The sequence below is a fragment of the Schistocerca serialis genome, chromosome 1 (assembly GCF_023864345.2).
Source record: "Schistocerca serialis cubense isolate TAMUIC-IGC-003099 chromosome 1, iqSchSeri2.2, whole genome shotgun sequence".
NCBI classification, from domain to species: Eukaryota; Metazoa; Arthropoda; class Insecta; order Orthoptera; family Acrididae; genus Schistocerca; species Schistocerca serialis.
In genome coordinates, this window is record NC_064638.1 from 303496557 (window position 1) to 303519638 (window position 23082).

A 23082-nucleotide genomic window follows, 5' to 3' on the forward strand; every position below is an offset into this window, starting at 1 on the left:
GTCACCGTAGTTATACGGGCCTTACCAGCCTGTTGCTAGAGGCCCCTGCACCATACTCTCTCTCTCAGCACCCATCCATCTCTCGGAAAACCCGTCGCCCTTCTTTTACTTCCGCCACTTTTTCTCGATGTGAGCTACGTCCGTACACTGATACGGCCAGCGCACTTAACATCCACGAAGGCAATCTATGGTCCTTCAGCAACACAGTTCACCAAATGTGGTTGAGAAAAAGCATCCCCACGTCGGCTGGCGTGCCGTTTGGCGATCGGTGTGCGTTCCTTATCTCGACACTGCCGTCCTGTTTGCGTGGTAGCTTACCGTCAATGGGAAGCAAGTATGCCCGTCATGCTTGCACAGGATTATGTCTGGTACCTTACTGTCAATGGGAAGGATTCACCTCGCAGGCACCCCGTTATGTGTCGCCTGTCGAGCACCGTCAGGTGTACATATCGGTGAGAAGTGTCTGGTTCTTGGTGATACAGAAGTTGTCCCTAATTACCCGTACGACTCCTAATCAGAAACCTACTCAGTTGCTCCTCTTTCCGGACGCTGGATACTTCCCAAAAGCGAAGAAGAAATCTGTAAAGTTGATTTATGGACACGCAGTTCCGTACTTGCTGACGTCGAAAAGAGTATCTTTGATTTTTGGCAGTCCTTAATGAACGCCATTGTGCAATTGTCCGAAATACAAAATACAGGTTTTTTTCTCCAAATTCCTTTGCAGTGTATTTCTTAACCCACCCCAAAGCTGGGGTGTTCCCGTCATGAAGAGTTGATACCCGCCACTTCCACACTTAGAACCGATTTATTTACTTGTCATCGCAATGTTCTTCTCGGAAAAACTGTACGTTGTAGTCTCAATGAGTCTGACGTCTTGCTGCGCCCTCCTCCTCGCGACGCCGGCTTCCTGTTATTCTTGGTGGTTTTAATGTTAAGCCATAAATAAATGAAAATAAAAAGAAAGAAAAGGAAAATAAATAAGCGATGTTTAGTGTACCTCTACTCCACGTTCCCTACGCCTTCCTTGATTCCTCGAGGGTCGAGGGTGCGAACGGGACATGGTGGCCTCGGGTTGTGACGCCTGCCCACTTTGCCACCACCCCTCCCTTTGGGCGCCGGGAAGGTTCCTTTAAAAAAACATGATGGTAGAGCACTTGCCCGCGAAAGGCAAAGGTCCCGAGTTCGAGTCTCTATCCAGCACACAGTTTTAATCTGCCAGGAAGTTTCAAGTCTGGCAGTTTCTGAAACTCAGCTAGATGCTCGAAACCAGAGACAATCTGTTCCGATCCAAAGCGGCACACGTGATTAGTAGCGACATGAAGCACCACCTGCAGTTTGCTCCAGCTTGTGATCTTCATGGCATCTCCTTTATAGGCTGGTTCTTTGCCCAGTAACGGTGACTGAGCCTTTGTTTCTATATCCAGAAACTGCTAAACCGATATGTTTGTATGAGTGGGTACTCCAATTTTGACTTGTTGGTATTACAGACGTAGGTTACAGTTTTTAAGCGTTTTTTAAAGCACAAAATCCTAAACTTCTTTACATTTAAAAACTTTACAAATATTAGCCTCTCTTGAAGTCTTAGGAAGACCTTTTTGGTTTTGTTAAAAATCGAGATATTGATCTCAGATATATTGACCAGGTAACTAATTTCGGTCATCTACGACCATCTTCAGACCTGAGTGAAGACAGTTCCTTACGTAATTCGTGTCATTGCGTATATGTTTGCCACATACAGATCTGTATACGCAATCACACGAATTGTGTAACGTATTGGATTCAATCAGTTCTGAAGATTGTCATAGCTCAGCTAAATTAATTACCTGGTTAATAATTTTTTGTAATCCCTAACGGGATTTATAACATCTATTGCTTCCAAGCTTTTTACAAGGATACAGAAGAATAGAAGAAATAATTGACGATTTGTTAGATGACGATGAATTTCGCTTTAGAAAATGTGAAGACACCAGAGAGGCATTTCAGACGTTGTGCTTGATAATCGAAGCAAAATTGAAGAAATATCAAGACAGGCCCCAACGATTTATTGATCTAGAAAAATCGTTCAACAATGTAAAATGATGCAAGATGTTCGAAATTCTGAGAAAAATTGGAGTGGGCTACACGCAAACACGGGTCAAAAAATGGTTCAAATGGCTTTAAGCACTATGGGACTTAACATCGGAGGTCATCAGTCCCCTAGACTTAGAACTACGTAAACCTAACGAACCTAAAGACATAACACACATCCATACCCGAGGCAGGATTCGAACCTGCGACCGTAGCAGCTGCGCGGTTCCGGATTGAGGCGCCTAGAACCGCTCGGCCACCGCGGCCGGCTACACGGGTCATATACAATAACAAAATGAATATATGAAACATCGTTACGAATTTGTCGCACCCCGCTTATCTTAGGTAGACCTTCTGTGAATTTTTTTTCTGCAGACAGTACTTCGTAACATCAAGCATATCCGGTTGATGAGGTACACAAACAAGACATCTCCTTTATCTACGAAGTAAAATCCCCAGCGATCGTTGGCCCAAAGAAAAAGTAGTACTGACTGTTTGGCACGTTTAACATAATTAAAAATATGTTAAGGTTAGGTTAGGGTTGTTTAACGTCCCGTCGACAACGAGGTCATTAGAGACGGAGCGCAAGCTCAGGTAGGGAAGGATGGGGAAGGAAATCGGCCGTGCCCTTTCAAAGGAACCATCCCGGCATTTGCCTGAAACGATTTAGGGAAATCAAGGAAAACTTAAATCAGGATAGCTGGAGACGGGGTTGAACCGTCATCCTCGCGAATGCGAGTCCAGTGTGCTAACCACTGCGCCACCTCGCTCGGTAAAAATATTTTAAGATCTATAACAGAGTAGATATCTGTATATGATTCCTGAAAACACAACTTAGGATTGCAGCTCCGTGTGGATGTGTGCAACTGATTGAGGCGAGTCAAATAAGAAAACTTCTCTCGAAATTTGATACTCTAAACGCTTTACAAAAATGATGTGAAATCATCACAAATGATCTTAGAAGGGTAGATGAGAATAAACGGAAATCTGTTTTATAAAGACAGACGCCTTGATCTATGGGTCATGAATGTCTCTTTGTTGGAATTGTGATGAACTGTATCAGTGAAAATATACCTAGCACTAGATCAAGGCATGTTGTGCTCAAATAAAATATGAAAAATCTACACAGCGATGAAGAAGAAAGCAGGAACAGCAAAGAACGGCAGTCTACCAGCCACGCAGTGGCCAGCGCGACTGCTGTCAACGACTCTTCGGGTTGTTCACCACGGAAGAGTCCGCCCCCGGTAGCAGAGTGGTCAGCGCGACAGACTGTCAATCCTACGGGCCGGGTTCGATTCCCGACTGGCTCGGAGATTTTCTCCGCTCAGGGACTGGGTGTTGTGTTGCCCTCATCATCATCATTTCATCCCCATCGACGCGTAAATCGCCGACGTGGCGTCAAATGGAAAGACTTGCACCAGGCGGACGGTCTACCCGCAGTCTACCCGTAGTCACACGACCACTGAAGAAAGATGGATTCGAGACCATTTTTCAATGACTGTTTTATTAAGTGAACGTAGAAGAGGTATGTTTTGTTTGACGTGTGATGCGTTCGTATGTTTCCATACTTGTGTCACTCTGGAAATGGCATCATTTAGGTTGTTGACGATTATGGAACGTTGTTCTCGTCCAAATATACTACGACACCAGTTAGTGTCCAAAAGTTAAGCGTAATCACGAAAAGAGGACATATCGCGTTATTGGGATATCGGAAGGATTTCTGAACAAGCTACAGCTTAATCATGAGACATTTTTCGTAGAACAGTTCATAACAAAGTGTGAAAACAGTACCGATAGCTAAGAAAAACATTTGTAAAGAAATTGCACATCTGGGGAATCTCACGGAGAAGAAGCTCTTTGCACAGCGAAGTGGCACACAGCAACGGAGGGCGATCTCTTGGTGGTCGGTCCCATTCCTCAGTACGACGGATGCAGAGGCCTCTTAGTATCCTTGGTGGACGCTGAAGGGAAGCATTTCGCCTCCCTAACGCATCCCAGGCATTTCATAACATTCAGATGCGGGGACCAGGCTGGCTAGCTCATGTGACGTTATGTTCACCTTCAAGAAATTCATCCACCAGAGCGTTATCGTCCATAAGTATGACTTCGGGACCAATTGCATCTCTGAAAAAGCAAACATGAGAGAGCGGTGCCTCATCTCTGCATATCTGAGCGTTTACAGTACTCCTCGACCACTAATCAAGATGTGATGGCTCTTCCCTAAGTGTTGTTCCAGCACTCTGGCAATTCGAACATTATCTACTCCAGGCAGCAGTGATATTAGTTCTGCTCAGAGACGCAATGGGCGGAGGGAAATGTGAAAATGTTAAAATGTATGTTAATTGCTAAGGGACCCAATTGCTGAGGTCATCGGTCCCTAGACTTACGCACTACTTAAACTAACTTATGCTAATAACAACGCACACATCCATGCCCGAGGGAGGACTCGAACCTCCAGCGCGAGGGGCCGCGCAGTCCGTGTCATGGCGCCTCAAACCGCGAGGCCACTCCGCGCGGCTAGGGAAATGTAAATAAGAATTGGTGTAGAAGGTGGAAGAATGTAATACAAGTTGGAAAGCAAATTCTTTTCTTTGCAGTTCGCGAGTTGCGCGAACTTCCGGATTTCCTCCCTCCCAAACGCCCATTGTTCCGCTACCGCTTAAGTTCTATTAGCTGTTTTGTGTGCAGTCTTTGAAGCAGTAGGACGCTTTCACATGACCTTCTAAGAATAACTTTAACGCCATTATCCTGTTAGCTGCATCTTTTTTGGTGTCACCCTTATTTTAAATAGGGTAGCGAGTCTCTCTTATCGTCGAGACAGGGTTCATGCTGTTGTCTACATCATATTTCTTTCGCCGGTAGCTCGCAACCCCTTTCCTGTAGGCAGCTCAGAAGGCTATCCATCCACTCACTTGTTCTGATTATATGGAAACTATTCACATATTTGTTTTTGCTTTACAAACGGCATGTCCGTTTATAGTTCAGCATAAATATAAAAGTTGTAGGTGCGAAGCAGAAACGCAGAGCAGTATCTCAATAGCTCATGGCCAAGCCACTAAATGATTGATGCATCATGTGAGGTAACTAGTGCAGCCGTACTGATGTAACGGGGCCTGCGTAGGATCTCTGAAACTGAAGATGTAAATTCCAGTGTATAGAGTATGTGTACTAATGACGGAAAAGAAGCATTACAAAGATGAACTCCCTAACTTTATGTACGTTTAACGTCGAAAAACTACGGAAAGCACACATATGTGCATTTATATATTTATTTACTATAAATACCCTCAAATCTACACTACTGGCCATTAAAATTGCTACACCAAGAAGAAATGCAGATGGTAAGCGGGTAATCATTGGACAAATTTATTATACTAGAACCAACATGTGATTACATTTTCACGCAATTTGGATGCATAGATCCTGAGAAACCAGTACCTAGAACAACCGCCTCTGGCCGTAATAACGGCCTTGATACGCCTGGGCATTGAGTCAAACAGAGCTTGGATGGCGTGTACAGGTACAGCTGCCCATGCAGCTTCAACACGATACCACAGTTCATCAAGAGTAGTGACTGGCGTATTGTGACGAGCCAGTTGCTCGGCCACCATTGATCAGACGTTTTCAATTGGTGAGAGATCTGGAGAATGTGCTGGCCAGGGCAGCAGTCGAATATTATCTGTATCCAGAAAGGCCCGTACAGGACCTGCAACATGCGGTCGTGCATTATCCTGCTGAAATGTAGGATTTCGCAGGGATCGAATGAAGGGTAGAGCCAAGGATCGTAACACAACTGAAATGTAACGTCCACTGTTCGTCAATGCGAACAAGAGGTGACCGAGATGTGTAACCAATGGCACCCCATACCATCACGCCGGGTGATATGCCAGTATGCCGATGACGAATACACGCTTCCAATGTGCGTTCACCGCGATGTCGCCAAACACGGATGCGACCATCACGATGCTGAAAACAGAACCTGGATTCATCCGAAAAAATGATGTTTTGCCATTCGTGCACCCAGGTTCGTCGTTTAGTACACCATCGCAGGCGCTCCTGTCTGTGATACAGCGTCAAGGGTAACCGCAGACATGGTCTCCGAGCTGATAGTGCATGCTGCTGCAAACGTCATCGAACTGTTCGTGCAGATGGTTGTTGTCTTGCAAACGTCCCCATCTGCTGACTCAGGGATCGAGACGTGGCTGCACGATCCGTTACAGCGGTGCGGATAAGATGCCTGTCATCTCGACTGCTAGTGATACGAGGCCGTTGGGATCCAGCACGGCGTTCCGTATTACCCTCCTGAACCCACCGATTCCATATTCTGCTAACAGTCATTGGATGTCGACCAACGCGAGCAGCAATGTCGCGATACGTTAAACCGCAATCGCGGTAGGCTGCAATCCGACCTTTACCAAAGTCGGAAAGGTAATGGTACGCATTTCTCACGAGGCATCACAACAACGTTTCACCAGGCAACGCCGGTGAACTGCTGTTTGTGTATGAGAAATCAGTTGGAAACTTTCGTCATGTCAGCACGTTGTAGGTGTCGCCACCGGCGCCAAGCTTGTGTGAATGCTCTGAAAGGGTAATCATTTGCATATCACAGCATCTTCTTCCTGTTGGTTAAATTTCGCGTCTGTAGCACGTCATCTTCGTGGTGTAGCAATTTTAATGGCCAGTGGTGTACTTAATTTATGCGAAATTATCTTGTGAAATATTGTTATTATTTCATAATTAATATTTCAAATATATTGTAATACCTTTTTTATTTTGGAAAGTGAAGAGTGCTCCTGCTGGGATCTCTCACTCTCCTCTCTGTCAGCCTTTGTACTGATAGGACGCACTATAACTGTGTTCCTTGCGTATCAGTAATTAATCCTTCTTTTGTGTAGACAAATGGGATGTAAGTGAGATGTGTTAGCTTTAGAACCATTTGCGATTATATTAATGTATATTAGTCAAGTCTCATGAGTTCTCGTTTTTAAGAGTTCTCCTAATACACTCCTGGAAATTGAAATAAGAACACCGTGAATTCATTGTCCCAGGAAGGGGAAACTTTATTGACACATTCCTGGGGTCAGATACATCACATGATCACACTGACAGACCCACAGGCACATAGACACAGGCAACAGAGCATGCACAATGTCGGCACTAGTACAGTGTATATCCACCTTTCGCAGCAATGCAGGCTGCTATTCTCCCATGGAGACGATCGTAGAGATGCTGGATGTAGTCCTGTGGAACGGCTTGCCATGCCATTTCCACCTGGCGCCTCAGTTGGACCAGCGTTCGTGCTGGACGTGCAGACCGCGTGAGACGACGCTTCATCCAGTCCCAAACATGCTCAATGGGGGACAGATCCGGAGATCTTGCTGGCCAGGGTAGTTGACTTACACCTTCTAGAGCACGTTGGGTGGCACGGGATACATGCGGACGTGCATTGTCCTGTTGGAACAGCAAGTTCCCTTGCCAGTCTAGGAATGGTAGAACGATGGGTTCGATGACGGTTAGGATGTACCGTGCACTATTCAGTGCCCCTCGACGATCACCAGTGGTGTACGGCCAGTGTAGGAGATCGCTCCCCACACCATGATGCCGGGTGTTGGCCCTGTGTGCCTCGGTCGTATGCAGTCCTGATTGTGACGCTCACCTGCACGGCGCCAAACACGCATACGACCATCATTGGCACCAAGGCAGAAGCGACTCTCATCGCTGAAGACGACACGTCTCCATTCGTCCCTCCATTCACGCCTGTCGCGACACCACTGGAGGCGGGCTGCACGATGTTGGGGCGTGAGCGGAAGACGGCCTAACGGTGTGCGGGATCGTAGCCCAGCTTCATGGAGACGGTTGCGAATGGTCCTCGCCGATACCCCAGGAGCAACAGTGTCCCTAATTTGCTGGGAAGTGGCAGTGCGGTCCCCTACGGCACTGCGTAGGATCCTACGGTCTTGGCGTGCATCCGTGCGTCGCTGCGGTCCGGTCCCAGGTCGACGGGCACGTGCACCTTCCGCCGACCACTGGCGACAACATCGATGTACTGTGGAGACCTCACGCCCCACGTGTTGAGCAATTCGGCGGTACGTCCACCCGGCCTCCCGCATGCCCACTATATGCCCTCGCTCAAAATCCGTCAACTGCACATACGGTTCACGTCCACGCTGTCGCGGCATGCTACCAGTGTTAAAGACTGCGATGGAGCTCCGTATGCCACGGCAAACTGGCTGACACTGACGGCGGCGGTGCACAAATGCTGCGCAGGTAGCGCCATTCGACGGCCAACACCGCGGTTCCTGGTGTGTCCGCTGTGCCGTGCGTGTGATCATTGCTTGTACAGCCCTCTCGCAGTGTCCGGAGCAAGTATGGTGGGTCTGACACACCGGTGTCAACGTGTTCTTTTTTCCATTTCCAGGAGTGTAGATATACGATACATGACATGTTGTAATGGTTTATTGTTACAGCCAACGACCATTACGAGTGTAACAGATCGTAACGTCGAGACGCAATAGCCGAATACAATTAGTATTCAGCCATTTATTGATTTGCAACTTGTTACAGCGTTCCTGAGATTAATTGTCGATCATCACGAAGCGTTTTGCAAACTTGACCGCCAGCGCGGAACGTTAATTATTTGCCCACACTTTCCAGGCTATAATTCCGTTTCGCCCGTAAATAACAGACATCGGCCCCGCAAAATTGGTGTTGGTACTAAAAGATGTAATCATTTCTAAATCTCACAGCATTTTCCTCGATATCAATTTGGGTACTAACAAATTGCGTCCACTATGGTTCAAATGGCACTGAGCACTATGGCACTTAACTGCTGAGGTCATCAGTCCCCTAGAACTTAGAACTAGTTAAACCTAACTAACCTAAGAACATCACACACATCCATGCCCGAGGCAGGATTCGAACCTGCGACCGTAGTGCGTCCACTATCAACAATGGCCGTCTGCACCAGTTAATTTTAACAGTTTTCTTTTCAGTGATTAATTTTAATTTCTATTTAAAGTCTAATTTTAGTAATCTTGGGCGCGAGCAGACGCGTCAGATTCACCGTGGCGTAATAACAAAAATTCTCAAAATACTGCGGAAGCAGAGACTGTTGTACTCTCCGTTCAAACAAGATTGCACAAATGTCGACAAGCAGAAGTTAGTGGAAACAAGATCCGTACTGAAGCACACAACTTCCACTCATACCTTAGCGAAAGATCTTGATCTTGCCGAGACCCCGAGAAAATTCTGATTCAGCGTAAAACCGCTTAGCATGTCGAAGTCACTCGCTCACCAGGCTGGAATAACAATAGACGACATGAAAGTAAAGATGAAGTTTCGAATTTCGCATTTCATAGGTCATTCACGCGGCAGGATCGCTTGAGCGTTTGATCATCGCACAGAATTCCCTATGGGAGAGTTAGTAACAAGCATCCCTGGCGTAGAAATACAGCTGAAAGCGTTCAACAAAAGTAACCCACCAGGTCCAGACAGAATTCCTGTTCTGTTTCACTCAGTCCTCTGTGGCATCGGACTCGTACTTACTTTGCATTGATTGAGATCTCTCACCCATCGCAAAACCCTAGGAGAGGAAAAAAGCATAGGTGATTCGTGTATATAAAAACAGTATAAGAAAGGATCTAGAAAATTATGGATCAATATCCTTTAGAGTGATTTGCTGCAGACTTCCTGAACGTTTTCTGTGTTCGAATATAATAAATTTTCCTCCCAGACGTAAAAGCTTCTGTAATATAATGAAACACCTACAGCCGTCGTTTCAGTGTTATTTATTTCCCTACAACTGACATTTTATAGTATTTATTATACTTCAATGTAACAAATTACATAAAACGACGGCTGCAGCTGTTTCATTTTATTGCTTAAATGAACGGCAGATGTCCCGCAGGCCATCAGTCAGAAGGATGGGCCTAAAAAAAAAAAAAGGAAAGTGTTCTTTCCATAAATCAGCATGGATTTAGAAATTGTTGCTCGTGCGAAACTACACTTGCAGCTTTTCCACACGATATCCTGCGAATCGCGAATGAAGGGCAGCTCGCCAGATCTGAACCCCATCGAACGCGTCTTGGATGCGATCGCACTGTCGTCAGAGCTCATCGCCCCATCCCCTCTCGTGTGTGTGCAGATGTGGTGCCAGATCCCTCCAGCGACCTACCACGGCATCATTTCTTCAATGCGAAGTCGCGTCGCCACTCTTGTACTTGTGAAAAGTGCTCATACTGACTGTTAGTTTGGTGGTCGTAATATTCTGGCTGATCAGTATATGTAGCAAGCAGAGTTGTGGCGGATGGGGAAGATCTGGCGCTGTTAGAAATCCTTTATAGATACTTACTTCGAAAGTTAAGATAGCTGCAACCAAAGATCCGAACAAAGGTAAGGCCTTGTTGATGCACAAGAACAAGATAACGTCAAAATTAATCTAAAGAGCGGAAAGAGACAGAAGGTCTAAGAGTTAAAACGTAAAACACTGCCTAACGATCTGACAAAAATTCCTACAGGATTTTACTTCTGACGTTTATTTGTGGTAGAGTTTATGTCCATTTATGAAGGATTTTTTTTAAGGCGTAAAATCTCTTTTGCGGTAACTAACGATTATCTTGTCAAATTCAGGTCGTTTAGCTCATCCGTGAAATTCAGAAGTCCGCAGATAACGGGGTCTAGGTCGCTGTATTATTCTTTGCTTTCGGAAGGCAATCGATACAGATCCACACTCTTGTTTAGTGAACTAAATACGAGATTACAGAATATAAGACCAGACTTGCGAGGATATTCAGAATTTTTCAAAGAAATTGAGAAACTGAAAGTCATAGATGAGTGGAAGCTAGTTAAATCATAATCGCCGAAGTAGAATGGTTATTTAATGCAGTTTGCCAACAGTAGAAAAAGCATTTCTGAAAAAAATGAAGAGAGAAATATAAACTTTAAGAAGTGTTATCCGAAAAGTACTTTTTGCTACGGAAGAATGCTGAAGATAAAAGAGTGGGCCGGGGGGTGCAGACTCGGATATTTGAGGAAAAAGTACTGCGTCGAATCGGGCAGAATATCAATTTTCGCCTCATCTTGAGTAAAAGAATGTATCATTAGGTAGGACACATTCTGCGGCATCAAGGAAGAGTTCATTTGGCCCAAGATGTACTAGGACGAGGTAAAAATTGTAGACAGAAACGAAGACTTGATGTGGACGTAGGTTGCAAGAGTTACGAAGGAATGAAGAGTGTTGCAGAGGAAAGACTTGTGGCGAGAACTACATACGACCAGTTTTTGGCCGGAAGCCACAACTGCTTCGAGAACAACATATACACAGACACTTACACACACAAGGGTAGCAATAAGCATCAACGGTCAGACAACTTGTGCGGCGCGGCGTAGCGTATATTCATTGCGGGCCATAGCGTAAAGTTATGAATAAATCTCAGAGAACGACATTAAGTAACTGAATGTCATCACTTTCATACAACTTACGGGATGTAAACAGCGCACGGGACGAAAGTTGTCAGGAGGCATAAATGTTATGAGTTCCACACTAAGTCGGCGTTAGGAGTGACATTAAATTTAAATTTCAGAAAGTTATTTTGTAAAAAAAAAAAAAAAAAAAAAAAAATCTCAGTGTAAGTTTTATCAAAATACGTAATGTACAACTTTCGGGATTTGTTTGAGATGGGCGGCAGACAGGTTTGAGAGTTTTCCCACTTGCCTCGTTTAGTGTGATTGAATGGTAGCTGATGTTCGGTCGGAATGTGGAGCACCATCAATGCCTTCCTGTCCGTCTCGCAACAGTCGGCACCCACACTTTCACCCACATCGTGTATCTATCCGTTATCTTACCTGTATTACCTCAATATATATGTATCTTACGTGCCTCAGGATCCACCATGGTTTCAGTCGTCGTTCTGTCAGTTTGTGATGAAATTAAATGCTTTCTTCCTTGTTGACGTCACATCACCACAAATCAACGGCCGCCCTGACTACTGAATGGTCAGCGCGACGGACTGCCGTCCTAAGAGGCTCGGGTTCGATTCCCGGCTGGGTCGAGGGTTTTCTCCGCTCAGGGACTGGGTGTTGTCTTCATCATCATTCATCCCCATACGGCGCGCAGGTCGCCCAATGTGTCATATGTGTCATAAGACCTGCACCAAGGCGGCCGGACCTGCCCCGTAAGGGGCCTCCCGGCCAATGACGCCAAACGCTCATTTCTATTTACCACAAATCAACATCTGCCTCCTCATGATTCCCCTGAAATTCGCTCTATGAAGAGCGAGCGCAGGCACCGCTTGTAGTGGGAACAGCGACAGTTAGAAATTAAAAATTGACACTTCACTCTACAGACGAAACCTTCTTTAGAAGTTAAGTCCCTAAGGGCCACACGTTAAATTTATCTGTTTGTGTGTAGTGCCGCCGTCATACATAAGAAAAACACACACACACACACACACACACACACACACACACACACACACACACACATACAGATACATTTAACGTATACTCTTGGCTACTTAACACATGAGTGAAAGATGTCAAAAAATGGAGGTTGCTTGCGACTTGTGACGGCTCTACAGTTTTAATTCACTCATAAGTGCCTGGCGGATGGTTCATACAACCTCTAGAGCCTTACGCTCTCGAATAGCACGCGGGAAAAACGAACACCTAAATCTTTCCGTGCGGGCTCCAATTTCTCTCAGCTCATCGTGATGGTAATTTTTTCCTACTTAGGTGGAAGACATCGAAATATTTTCGCATTCTGAATATAAGTTGGTAATTGAAATTACGTGAAGAGACTTCATGCGCCACGAAACACGCCTTTATTTTAATAATTGCCATTTCAACGTGCTTCTTACAATCATTAGTACTGTCTCCCTCAGTTCGCAATAATGCAGAAAGACGTTCCTATGTACGACATTTTTCAGTGCCCCACGAAAACGTACCTGGTAAGTAATCGATACCGCGCAGCAAAACTTCAGATGCGTAGTGTAGGCAGTTTCTTTAGTAGATTTGTTGCATTTTCTCTGTGTGCTGTTAATAAAACTCATTCTTTGATTCGCCTTCCGTACAACATTTTCTATGTGATTGTTCCAGTTTAAGCTGTTTCTAATTGTATGCTTAGCCACTTAGTTAAATCAACAGACCTTCAGTTTTTACAGTTTATCGTTTAACCAAAATTTAACGGACTTTTTTTAGTGCTCTTGTGAAGGACCTCACATTTGTTATTGTTCCGATTGATTCCCTGCTTTTCGCGTAATGCAGGTACCTTGTATAAATCACATTGCGATTCATATTGGTCTTCTGGAGTGTTTTCTAAATGGAAATTGACAACAGCATCAGCCAACAATCTGAGAGGTGGAAGTCGAATGCTGTGTTTCGAAATTTCACTCTATAAACGTTCTGCGTATAATTTACCGCATAATAGCTGTAAGGATACGTTTATGCACCTAGTTATCGATGCTAGCTACATAGTTGGACTTTGTGACAGGCTGTAATGTGTTTGGGCAGCAGCCGGAGTTAGGTTTAGCCGGCCAATCAAGCACCACCCACCTAGTTGTGAACTAGGGCTAGAGTGTTTGAGCAGACCCGCAGTTCTGGCGTGCGTGCGTAACTTGGCATCTCCTTTCGGTAACCCGATGGCGTGGTCTAGTGTTTTCGGAACGGTGGTGTGGTAAATAGCAGTTGCCAGTTTCCAGGCAATGCACATTTACATTACGAGTTCGTTAATCATTCGCCGACATTGTATGGTTCACGCACTTTTACTTCCTTGGTTCGCGTCTGGAAGTTTCAAGTACAGAATTTCATCCAAACCTTCATTGTTTACTAGAGTTAGCTTTCATGTTGGGATAAGGTCTTTACAGTTTCGGTGTGGAAATTATTAAAGGCATCTCGCATTGAACTCCGTGCTGCATTTCACGCTTCTGTGAAATGTCCAGAATATTTGAGAATTTGTGTTCTTCTATATCTGACTTGCTCTTTTCGTTGGTTCTGCAACAGGTTCCTGACCTGTTTTGGGAACCGTGGGGAAGCTCTTCCTGTCTGAATTAACTTGATATGAAATTCTCAATGTCGTAAATATGGTTTTTTAAGCTGGATCTAGTGATAGTTTACAGATTTAGTTTGGACACCTCCTTTTTAGCAAGGCTTAAACCAAATTTTTATCTGTGTTTTAAAAGGATACAGGCAGTGTGCATTCAGTTAAGGTTGATGCGAATGCTACGGTATTCAGTCTCACTAAGTACTCCCTGTATCCCTCATGTCACTCTCTACTTGCTCATGATTGTTTGTGTTTAAGACATCTAGTGTACAACACAACCGTTTACACTTGGTGTGGGTTCTTGAACTAACTGCTTTTTTTTTTAAATTATTATTGTTCTGCAGCTAGTTTTGGCAGTAATTTCAATATCTTGCAAGCTCCAACATTTTAAAGTGGTGTATATTTTATATCTATAAGTTTAAAATTAGTTATGTATCTATTTACAAACTGGATAACTTACATGATCAAAACAAGTAGTTATCTGGTACATATCATTTAAACCTCTTACTAATATTATTATTAGCATGGTATTGCGCTGTTCCGTGCGTTATTTCATCGACGTAGCACGTATTCTACACTGTTTGGCAGCACATGTCAGAATTATCAGCAGAAGATGACTAATGATTTTTACTGCACGTTAATACCTTAGCATTAGGGTTATAGAACTGTTTGAAGATTGCAAACGTTTTGTACTGCATTGTGTAGTTAATATCCCAGTATGGAGGCGCTGTTATGTGTAGGAGACTCTACGATCATGGAAACAATTAATTCATACCTACGTGAATGTAGTCTACTAGTGTTCTGTATGCCAGTTTATCGATGTATCATGTAGTTTCCACTGTGTTAGAGGAGTAGGCGAGAAAATTTCGAACTGGAGGAAGAAACTAATGACATAATATGGTTTACTATATTGTCTGGCTGACTTTCATATCAGTTAGAGACGTATTCTTGCCAAACTTAGGTGTGATAATATCATTGTTTACTTTGCAGATTCTCGTAGAGATGCACACTTTAACCTGATCATCATTATCATGTGTATTTTTCAATGAAATAGAAGAATTTCCTTTTCTTTACGTCTATGGTCAACAAACTTTTTTTCTAACAGATTACCGGTTTCGGTCTATAATGACCATCTTCAGATCTATTTCATAAAAGCAATGTCCTAGACCGAAACCGATAATCTGTTGGAAAAAAAGTTTGTGACCATAGAATTAAAGTAAAGGAAATTTATTCTACATTCGGATCACTGTTTTATTCGAGACAATGTCGCAGCTTGGGAAACAGAACCAGATTGGGTGACGTACTTTTATTAATTCAATATATGGTACAAAGATCGAACTATGCTCCATGATAACTTATTTCATTAATGCCAGTAAGCAAATCATGTGTAAATTCATAACTGAAGAAAATTAGATATGAAAATACTTAATCTGAAAGTCCATTTATCACGGCATAACTGTATATGGGTGTGGAGGGCCCATTTATCATGGGATATATATATATATATATATATATATATATATATATATATATAAATTATGATTTTGGTTGGGGTGGCTTGAAATATTGTGGGCTAGCATGAGACTTTTAATTAACTTATACCGCGATATCACTCGTACGGACATCGGATGCTCCGAAGTACGTACGATATAATATTTTTTAAACACAACGCGCGACTCACCGCCTTCTAATAAATAGTTTGCGTGAGCGCTGCTATTTAGAAAAGAAAATATGCAGTTTCTTTCGCAAGCTGTAATTATTATATGGGTCTCAGGGGCTGCTGGTTATTTATGTACCAAATGTCACAAAGCTTAACTGAGCTTACTGAATGGAACGATTTTCAATATTTCTTGTTCATTATTTGCAAGGCAAAACTGGAGAGAATCTCACCTGCCGTTAGGCGGCCAAAATGAAACATACTGAACTCATTCAGTGCTGTAGATTTTGGTGAATGAAATTTGTTACCACGCTTCTTAACTTTTAAATTAATGAAAGATCAAAATTGAGAAGTCTCTCGCATTTACATTTAGTAGTATGACATGAAATTTTAATTAAATAATACAGTCAGCCTAATGGCCGACTAAACGCTCCTAGGGGAGATGAGCTCCCTGCATTACGAAGTTCTCTAAAAAACTTTGTTAATGAAAATTAATGGTTGCGACCATGATAGGTGACTACTAAGTCAATTATACATACTTTCTACTAACAATTTCTATTATATTTTGCAAAAACTACAGAAAAACTTACATTAATTATCAGACAGCACTACAATGGTGGCCTACGGCTAAAGGAAACAAACCAGGAGAGCTCCTTCAATCAAAGCACTGTCTCTGATCTTCATGGCCTATGTTACACAGAGATTATACAAAAAAACAACTGTCTTTATTATTTTTTATACATCGCGCAGACGTACTTAGTCTTTAGATAATTTATGGTTCACACGTCGCACAACAAAAACTTCCTTTCCCTTTCTCCAAATGTCCATTTACGTGACGTACCGTCACACATTGCCTTTGTAAAGTTTGATATAGCAGCCGAACTTTTCTTGTGGAACAAAGCAGCTTAACCTAGAAGTGTCGTCATTTTGCCTTTGTATAAGCCGAGTGTATTTTTTTAGATCTTGTTTGCAGTGGTGCCACGAGTGTTTTGTGGTCAAGGTGATACATATTTAGAGAAATAACACAATTTCGTTTTGGTGCAATGTCTGAACTTTCGTTCGCGATGTGGAATGTGTAATAATACTTGAGTATTGCAATAAGCAACCTGGCGCATGTCTGTGCGTGTTTGTGTGGAAAGGTGAGGAGGTAGCGTAGCGGTTGGAGGGGGGGGGGGGGGGGGGCTGGGCGACAGAGTAGCTGAGGTATTTTAGATGTATAAATACTTCAGACTATGCTCTTTTCGTTACTTTTTGGATAGATACTTTCCGAATATGACGAAAAAAGTTCATTTTTAGTACAGCCTCGATGGCTGCATTGGGACTTCACTGCGATCAGCTGTATCATTTTACTGGCCTGTAAATTACTGATTTCATAGTCTGTTTCATTCTAACAGTCACTGTCATTCTAAGACATAAGATGTTGCTTGATGAAATGCAAATGGTGACAGTGATAAGAGAGGCTTGGCTTTTCATATGACGATAACGTCATGGATATGTGACATGTGGTTTGTCATACGGTAGGTAAGTGGGGTATAACTTGCCGCTATTTTGAACTTCTTATTTTATTTCCAGTAACTGCAGTGGTATCTGATAGATTATATAATGGTAAGACAGAGATTTAGGAACCAGGTTTTAAATTGTAAGACATTTCCAGGGGCAGATGTGGACTCTGACCACAATCTATCAGTTATGAACTGTAGATTAAAACTGAAGAAACTGCAAGAAGGTGGGAATTTAAGGAGATGGGACCTGGATAAACTGAAAGAACCAGAGATTGTACAGAGTTTCAGGGAGAGCATAAGGGAACAATTGACAGGAATGGGGGAAAGAAATACAGTAGAAGAAGATGGGTAGCTTTGAGGGATGAAATAGTGAAGGCAGCAGAGGATCAAGTAAGTAAAAAGACGAGGGCTAGTAGAAACTCTTGGGTAACAGAAGAAATATTGAATTTAATTGATGAAAGGAGAAAATATAAAAATGCAGTAAATGAAGCAGGCAAAAAGGAATACAAACGTCTCAAAAATGATATAGACAGAAAGTGCAAAATACCTAAGCAGGGATGGCTAGAGAACAAATGTAAGGATTTAGAGGCTTATCTCACTAGGGTAAGATAGATACTGCCTACAGGAAAATTAAAGAGACCTTTGGAGAAAGGAGAACCACTTGCATGAATATCAAGAGCTCAGATGAAAACCCAGTTCTAAGCAAAGAAGGGAAAGCAGAAAGGTGGAAGGAGTATATAGAGGGCCTATATAAGGGCGATGTACTTGAGGAAAATATTATGGAAATGGAAGAGGATGTAGATGAAGATGAAATGGGGTATATGATATTGCGTGAAGAGTTTGACAGAGCACTGAAAGACCTGAGTCGAAACAAGGCCCCCGGGAGTAGAAAACATTCCATTAGAACTACTGGCAACCTTGGGAGAGCCAGTCCTGACAAAACTCTACCATCTGGTGAGCAAGATGTATGAGACAGGCGAAATATCCTGAGACTTCAAGAAGAATATAATAATCCCAATCCCAAAGAAAGCAGGTGTTGGCTGATGTGAAAATAACCGAACTATCAGTTTAATAAATCACAGCTGCAAAATACTAACGCGAATTCTTTACAGACGAATGGAAAAACTGATAGAAGCCGCCCTCGGGGAAGATCAGTTTGGATTCCGTAGAAATGTTGTAAAACGTTAGGCAATACTGACCCTACGACTTATCTTAGAAGAAAGATTAAGGAAAGACAAACCTACGTTTCTAGCATTTGTAGACTTAGAGAAAGCTTTTGACAATGTTGATTGGAATACTCTCTTTCAAATTCTGAAGGTGGCAGGGGTAAAATACAGAGATCGAAAGGCTATTTACAATTTGTACAGAAACCAGATGGCAGTTATAAGAGTCGAGGGGCATGAAAGGGAAGCAGTGGTTGGGAAGGGAGTGAGACAGGGTTGTGGCCTGTCCCCGATGTTATTCAATCTGTATATTCAGCAAGCAGTGAAGGAAACAAAAGAAAAGATCGGAGTAGGTATTAAAATCCATGGAGAAGAAATAAAAACTTTGAGGTTCGCCGATGACATTGTAATTCTGTCAGAGACAGCAAAGGTCTTGGAAGAGCAGTTGAACGGAATGGACAGTGTCTTGAAAGGAGGGTATAAGATGAACATCAACAAAAGCAAAACAAGGATAATGGAATGTAGTCGAATTAAGTCGGGTGGTGCTGAGGGAATTAGATTAGGTAATGAGACACTTAAAGTATTAAAGGAGTTTTGCTATTTGGGGAGCAAAATATCTGATGATGGTGGAAGTAGAGAGGATATAAAATGTAGACTGGCAATGGCAAGGAAAGCGTTTCTTAAGAAGAGAAATTTGTTAGCATCGAGTAGTGATTTAAGTGTCAGGAAGTCGTTTCTCAAAGTACGTATTTGTATGGAGTGTAACGTGGACGATAAATAGCTTAGACAAGAAGAGAATAGAAGCTTTAGAAATGTGGTGTTACAGAAGAATGCTGAAGATTAGATGGGTTGATCACATAACTAATGAGGAGGTATTGAATAGAATTGGGGAGAAGAGGAGCTTGTGGCACAACTTGACTAGAAGAAGGGATCTTTTGGTAGGACATGTTCTGAGACATCGAGGGATCACCAGTTTAGTATTGGAGGGCAGCGTGGAGGGTAAAAATCGTATAGGGAGACCAAGAGAGGAATACACTAAGCAGATTCAGAAGGATGTAGGTTGCAGTAGGTACTGGGAGATGAAGAAGCTTGCACAGGATAGAGTAGTATGGAGAGCTGCATCAAACCAGTCTCAGAACTGAAGACCACAACAACAACAACAACAACTGCGGTGGTGTAACATCAGCGCTGGCTAACAGTAAAAACTATGCTCCAGGTTCATCTGGATTTGCTAGTTTCGTTCATTTACTGGACACTTAACAACGCTGCTTTCGTGCGATCCTCTTGAGCCAGGTGTGATAGGTGGTCTTGTTTACAAGGTGTGCGCCGCGGCATGGGTGTACTGCCTGTTCCTGTCGGTGCCACCGCTGCTGGGCTGGAGCCGCTACATCCCAGAGGGCTTCCTCACCTCCTGCTCCTGGGACTACCTGACGCGCACGCCCGCCAACCGCGCCTACTACATCTACCTGCTTGCCTTCGGCTTCGTCCTGCCCGTTTCCGTCATTGCGTACTGCTACACCTTCATCCTGGCTGCAATACACGCTCACGGCCGCGAGATGAAGGGTGTAGAGTCAGCAGGTTAGTTATTTTGTCTTTTCTTATTTATTTCGGAGCATCACAGATTGTGACAATAAGGAATTTGAGATTTGAAACTTGAAAACTGAAGAGTGAGCTAATTCTTGGAGAAAGCTAGTTAAAAATACCCTAACATCTAAAAGTAACGAAAATGTACCTGTATTTTTAAAAAATTTTCAACAGATAGTCTTCCATCGTTTCATACGTTGCTAAAATATTATCAGGAGACATCAGGGCCATGCTATTTAAGATTCCTGGCAATGATCTCCGTTCAGTGAAGGCAAAGTTTCCGCAGTTACGGTTCAGTTGCAACTACTGATTGTCGATTAGGTCCGGTAGAACTACGAAATAACGGGGATATTGATTGCTACATTTCACGCACTCTTCCCAATACTCCCAGAGACTTTCTATGAGATTAAGCAGGGCAGTTGAGATGGCACAGAGTGTCCGACTGTTCATCAAACTAGGAACGTGTGTGTGCAGCCCACTGGTTACAGTTGTGCCATCTTATAAGTCGGGAGTCCAGCGCATACCAATCACGAAAACGTAGAACAAGGGTAAATCTTGCACACGTCGCCAAACATATCACACCAACCACTGGTCTGATTTACATCCACCAAACACTGGAGGTGAAATGCACCATTGGGTCTTTGGCATATACTATGATTCCTTTCTGCCTTTCCGTCACAATATTACACACAGTTCCACCTTACTGCGCTGATGTCATGTAATCGAATGATAAAGGTACATGAACTTCACTGTCGTGTTTCATGTTGACAATGGATGGTAAAATGACTGCCCAAACAAAAAGGAGGCTCTGCAGTTACGTGTAAAAAATTTTAACAACAATATTGCGTGTGGAACAGACATTGATACACCGATTCCAGCGCTTAGGAAGAGTGTGTTGAAACTCCTGGGTTGCTGACGGATCTAGTTTTCCATGATATCCTGCCCTTCCTTAGCACACATGAAACACTGACTTTTCTAGATTGTTTTAAGGGACCGAAGACATGCGAGTCACATGTGGCGATTCTACGGCTGAAAGGAGCTTGTGCCATTACCTCCCACCGAAATTTTTGAAAGTCGATGAGTAGAGGTGCTTCTCCGTCGAAAAAGAAACTTGCCGTCACTTTTCCGATATCGGTGACGGAGAGGAGGGCCAGAATGCCACCAGTCTATACTCATCCGTTTTGGGATAGGATCAAATTGGTGAAAAGCACGTTTCATCACACGCCACCATCTGTGCAATGAAACTTGTTCCTTGCACCACGTATCTCAGCAGGTATGTCAGGAGACACCCAATCTAACCTCTGATCCTCTGAAAGATGGTTACGCATTCAATGCCCATAACGAAGTTTCTCGTGTATTAAGTAATACACATTTCCTTTGCTTGTCGACGATTCAACAGCAATGTCGGGCATGGTGATATGACGATTCGTCCGTACGAGTTGCTCCACAAACGAAACTATGGCACCGGTGCTGATGGCGTGCATGTTCACGTCCATGGCGTGGCACATCCCCGATGTTTACATGTCCTGCCTCATAACACTGACACCATCAGCATTTTTGTGCACCATGTGAGACACCGCTTTCCGTAGAGCTTTTTCATCCCGCGATAAGTTCGTTAACGGTGCTCCATTTCTGTTTGAAGAAACTGGTGTAGTCTGTTTGTGCTGATCGAGAGGACTCCTACATGCAACAAACTGCTTAAACAATTAGCCAGAAAGGACGAAAACAGTGCGCATACATTAACTGCGCTTGGTCAGCTGGGAATACCTCCACATCATCTCTGGGTAAACACGTTCTGCATTGTGGGATTATGTACAACGCCACTAGAGCGGACGTCTGCTCTACAGTTGTGCACACCTCATATCAACTCTACACCATACACTGATGTCCAAATCTACCAGTGTTCAAGACGAACCTTTCTCCTGAAACATTGCAGGTTAACCTGCAAATGTTATCATTATGGATTTATGCAAGCAGCATGTTTTTTCTTCTAATCTTTTTTTTGGGTCATCAGACTTCTGTCTGGTTTGATGCGGCCCGCCACGAATTCCTTTCCTGTGCCAAACTCTTTATTTCAGAGTAGCACTTGCAACCTACTACGTCCTTAATTACTTGCTGCAGGTACTCCAATCTCTGTCTTCCGCTGGAGTTTTTACCCTCTACAGCTCTTTCCAGTAACACGGAAGTCGTTCTCTGATGTCTTAGCAGATGTCTTGTCATCCTGTCAAAAAGAAATGGTTCAAATGGCTCTGAGCACTATGGGACTCAACTGCTGTGGTCATCAGTCCCCTAGAACTTAGAACTACTTAAACCTAACTAACCTAAGGACATCACATACACCCATGCCCGAGGCAGGATTCGAACCTGCGACCGTAGCAACAGCGAGGCTCCGGACTGGAGCGCCTAGAACCGCACGGCCACCGCGGCCGGCCATCCTGTCCTTGTCAGTGTTTTCCACATATTCCTTTCCTCTCCAATACTGCGCAGAACCTCCTCATTCCTTACCTTTTCATTCCACCTATATTTGAACATTTATCTGTAGCATCATATCTCAAATGCTTCAATTCTCTTCCCAATCTCGTTCTCCCACAGTCCGTGTTTCTCCACCGTACAATGCTGTGCTCCAAACATACATTGTCAGAAAATTCTTCTTCAAATTAAGACCTATGTTTGATACCAGTAACCTTCACTTTAACAGGAATGCCCTTTTTGCCGGTGCTAGTCTGCTTTTTGATGTCCTCCCTGCCCCGTCCATTGTCGGTTATTTTGCTGCATAGATAATAAATGTCATTGACTTCATCTACAGTGTGACCATTAAGTTTCTCGCTGTTCTCATTTTGGCTACTTCTCATTACTTTAGTCTTTCTTCGATTTACTCTCAATTCATATTCTCCACTAACTACACTGTCCATTCCATTCAGCATATCGTGTAATTCCTTTCCACTTCCATTCAGGATAGCAATGTCATCAGCGAACCGTATCATTTATATCCTTTCACCTAGAGATTTAATCCCACTCCTGAACCTTTCTTTTACTTCCCTCATTTTTTCTTCGCTGTACGGATTGAACAGT

The 23082-nt window shown here is 43.4% G+C and overlaps 1 protein-coding gene across 1 annotated transcript in view; it reads left to right on the forward strand.

Moving 5' to 3' along the window:
* LOC126468583 (melanopsin-like) overlaps nt 1-23082 on the forward strand; it is a 165292-nt gene that overhangs the window by 121991 nt on the left and 20219 nt on the right. The window contains exon 5 of the mRNA XM_050096565.1: nt 19662-20004. Coding sequence (XP_049952522.1) covers nt 19662-20004 — 343 coding nt within the window. The remainder of the gene's footprint in view (nt 1-19661; nt 20005-23082) is intronic.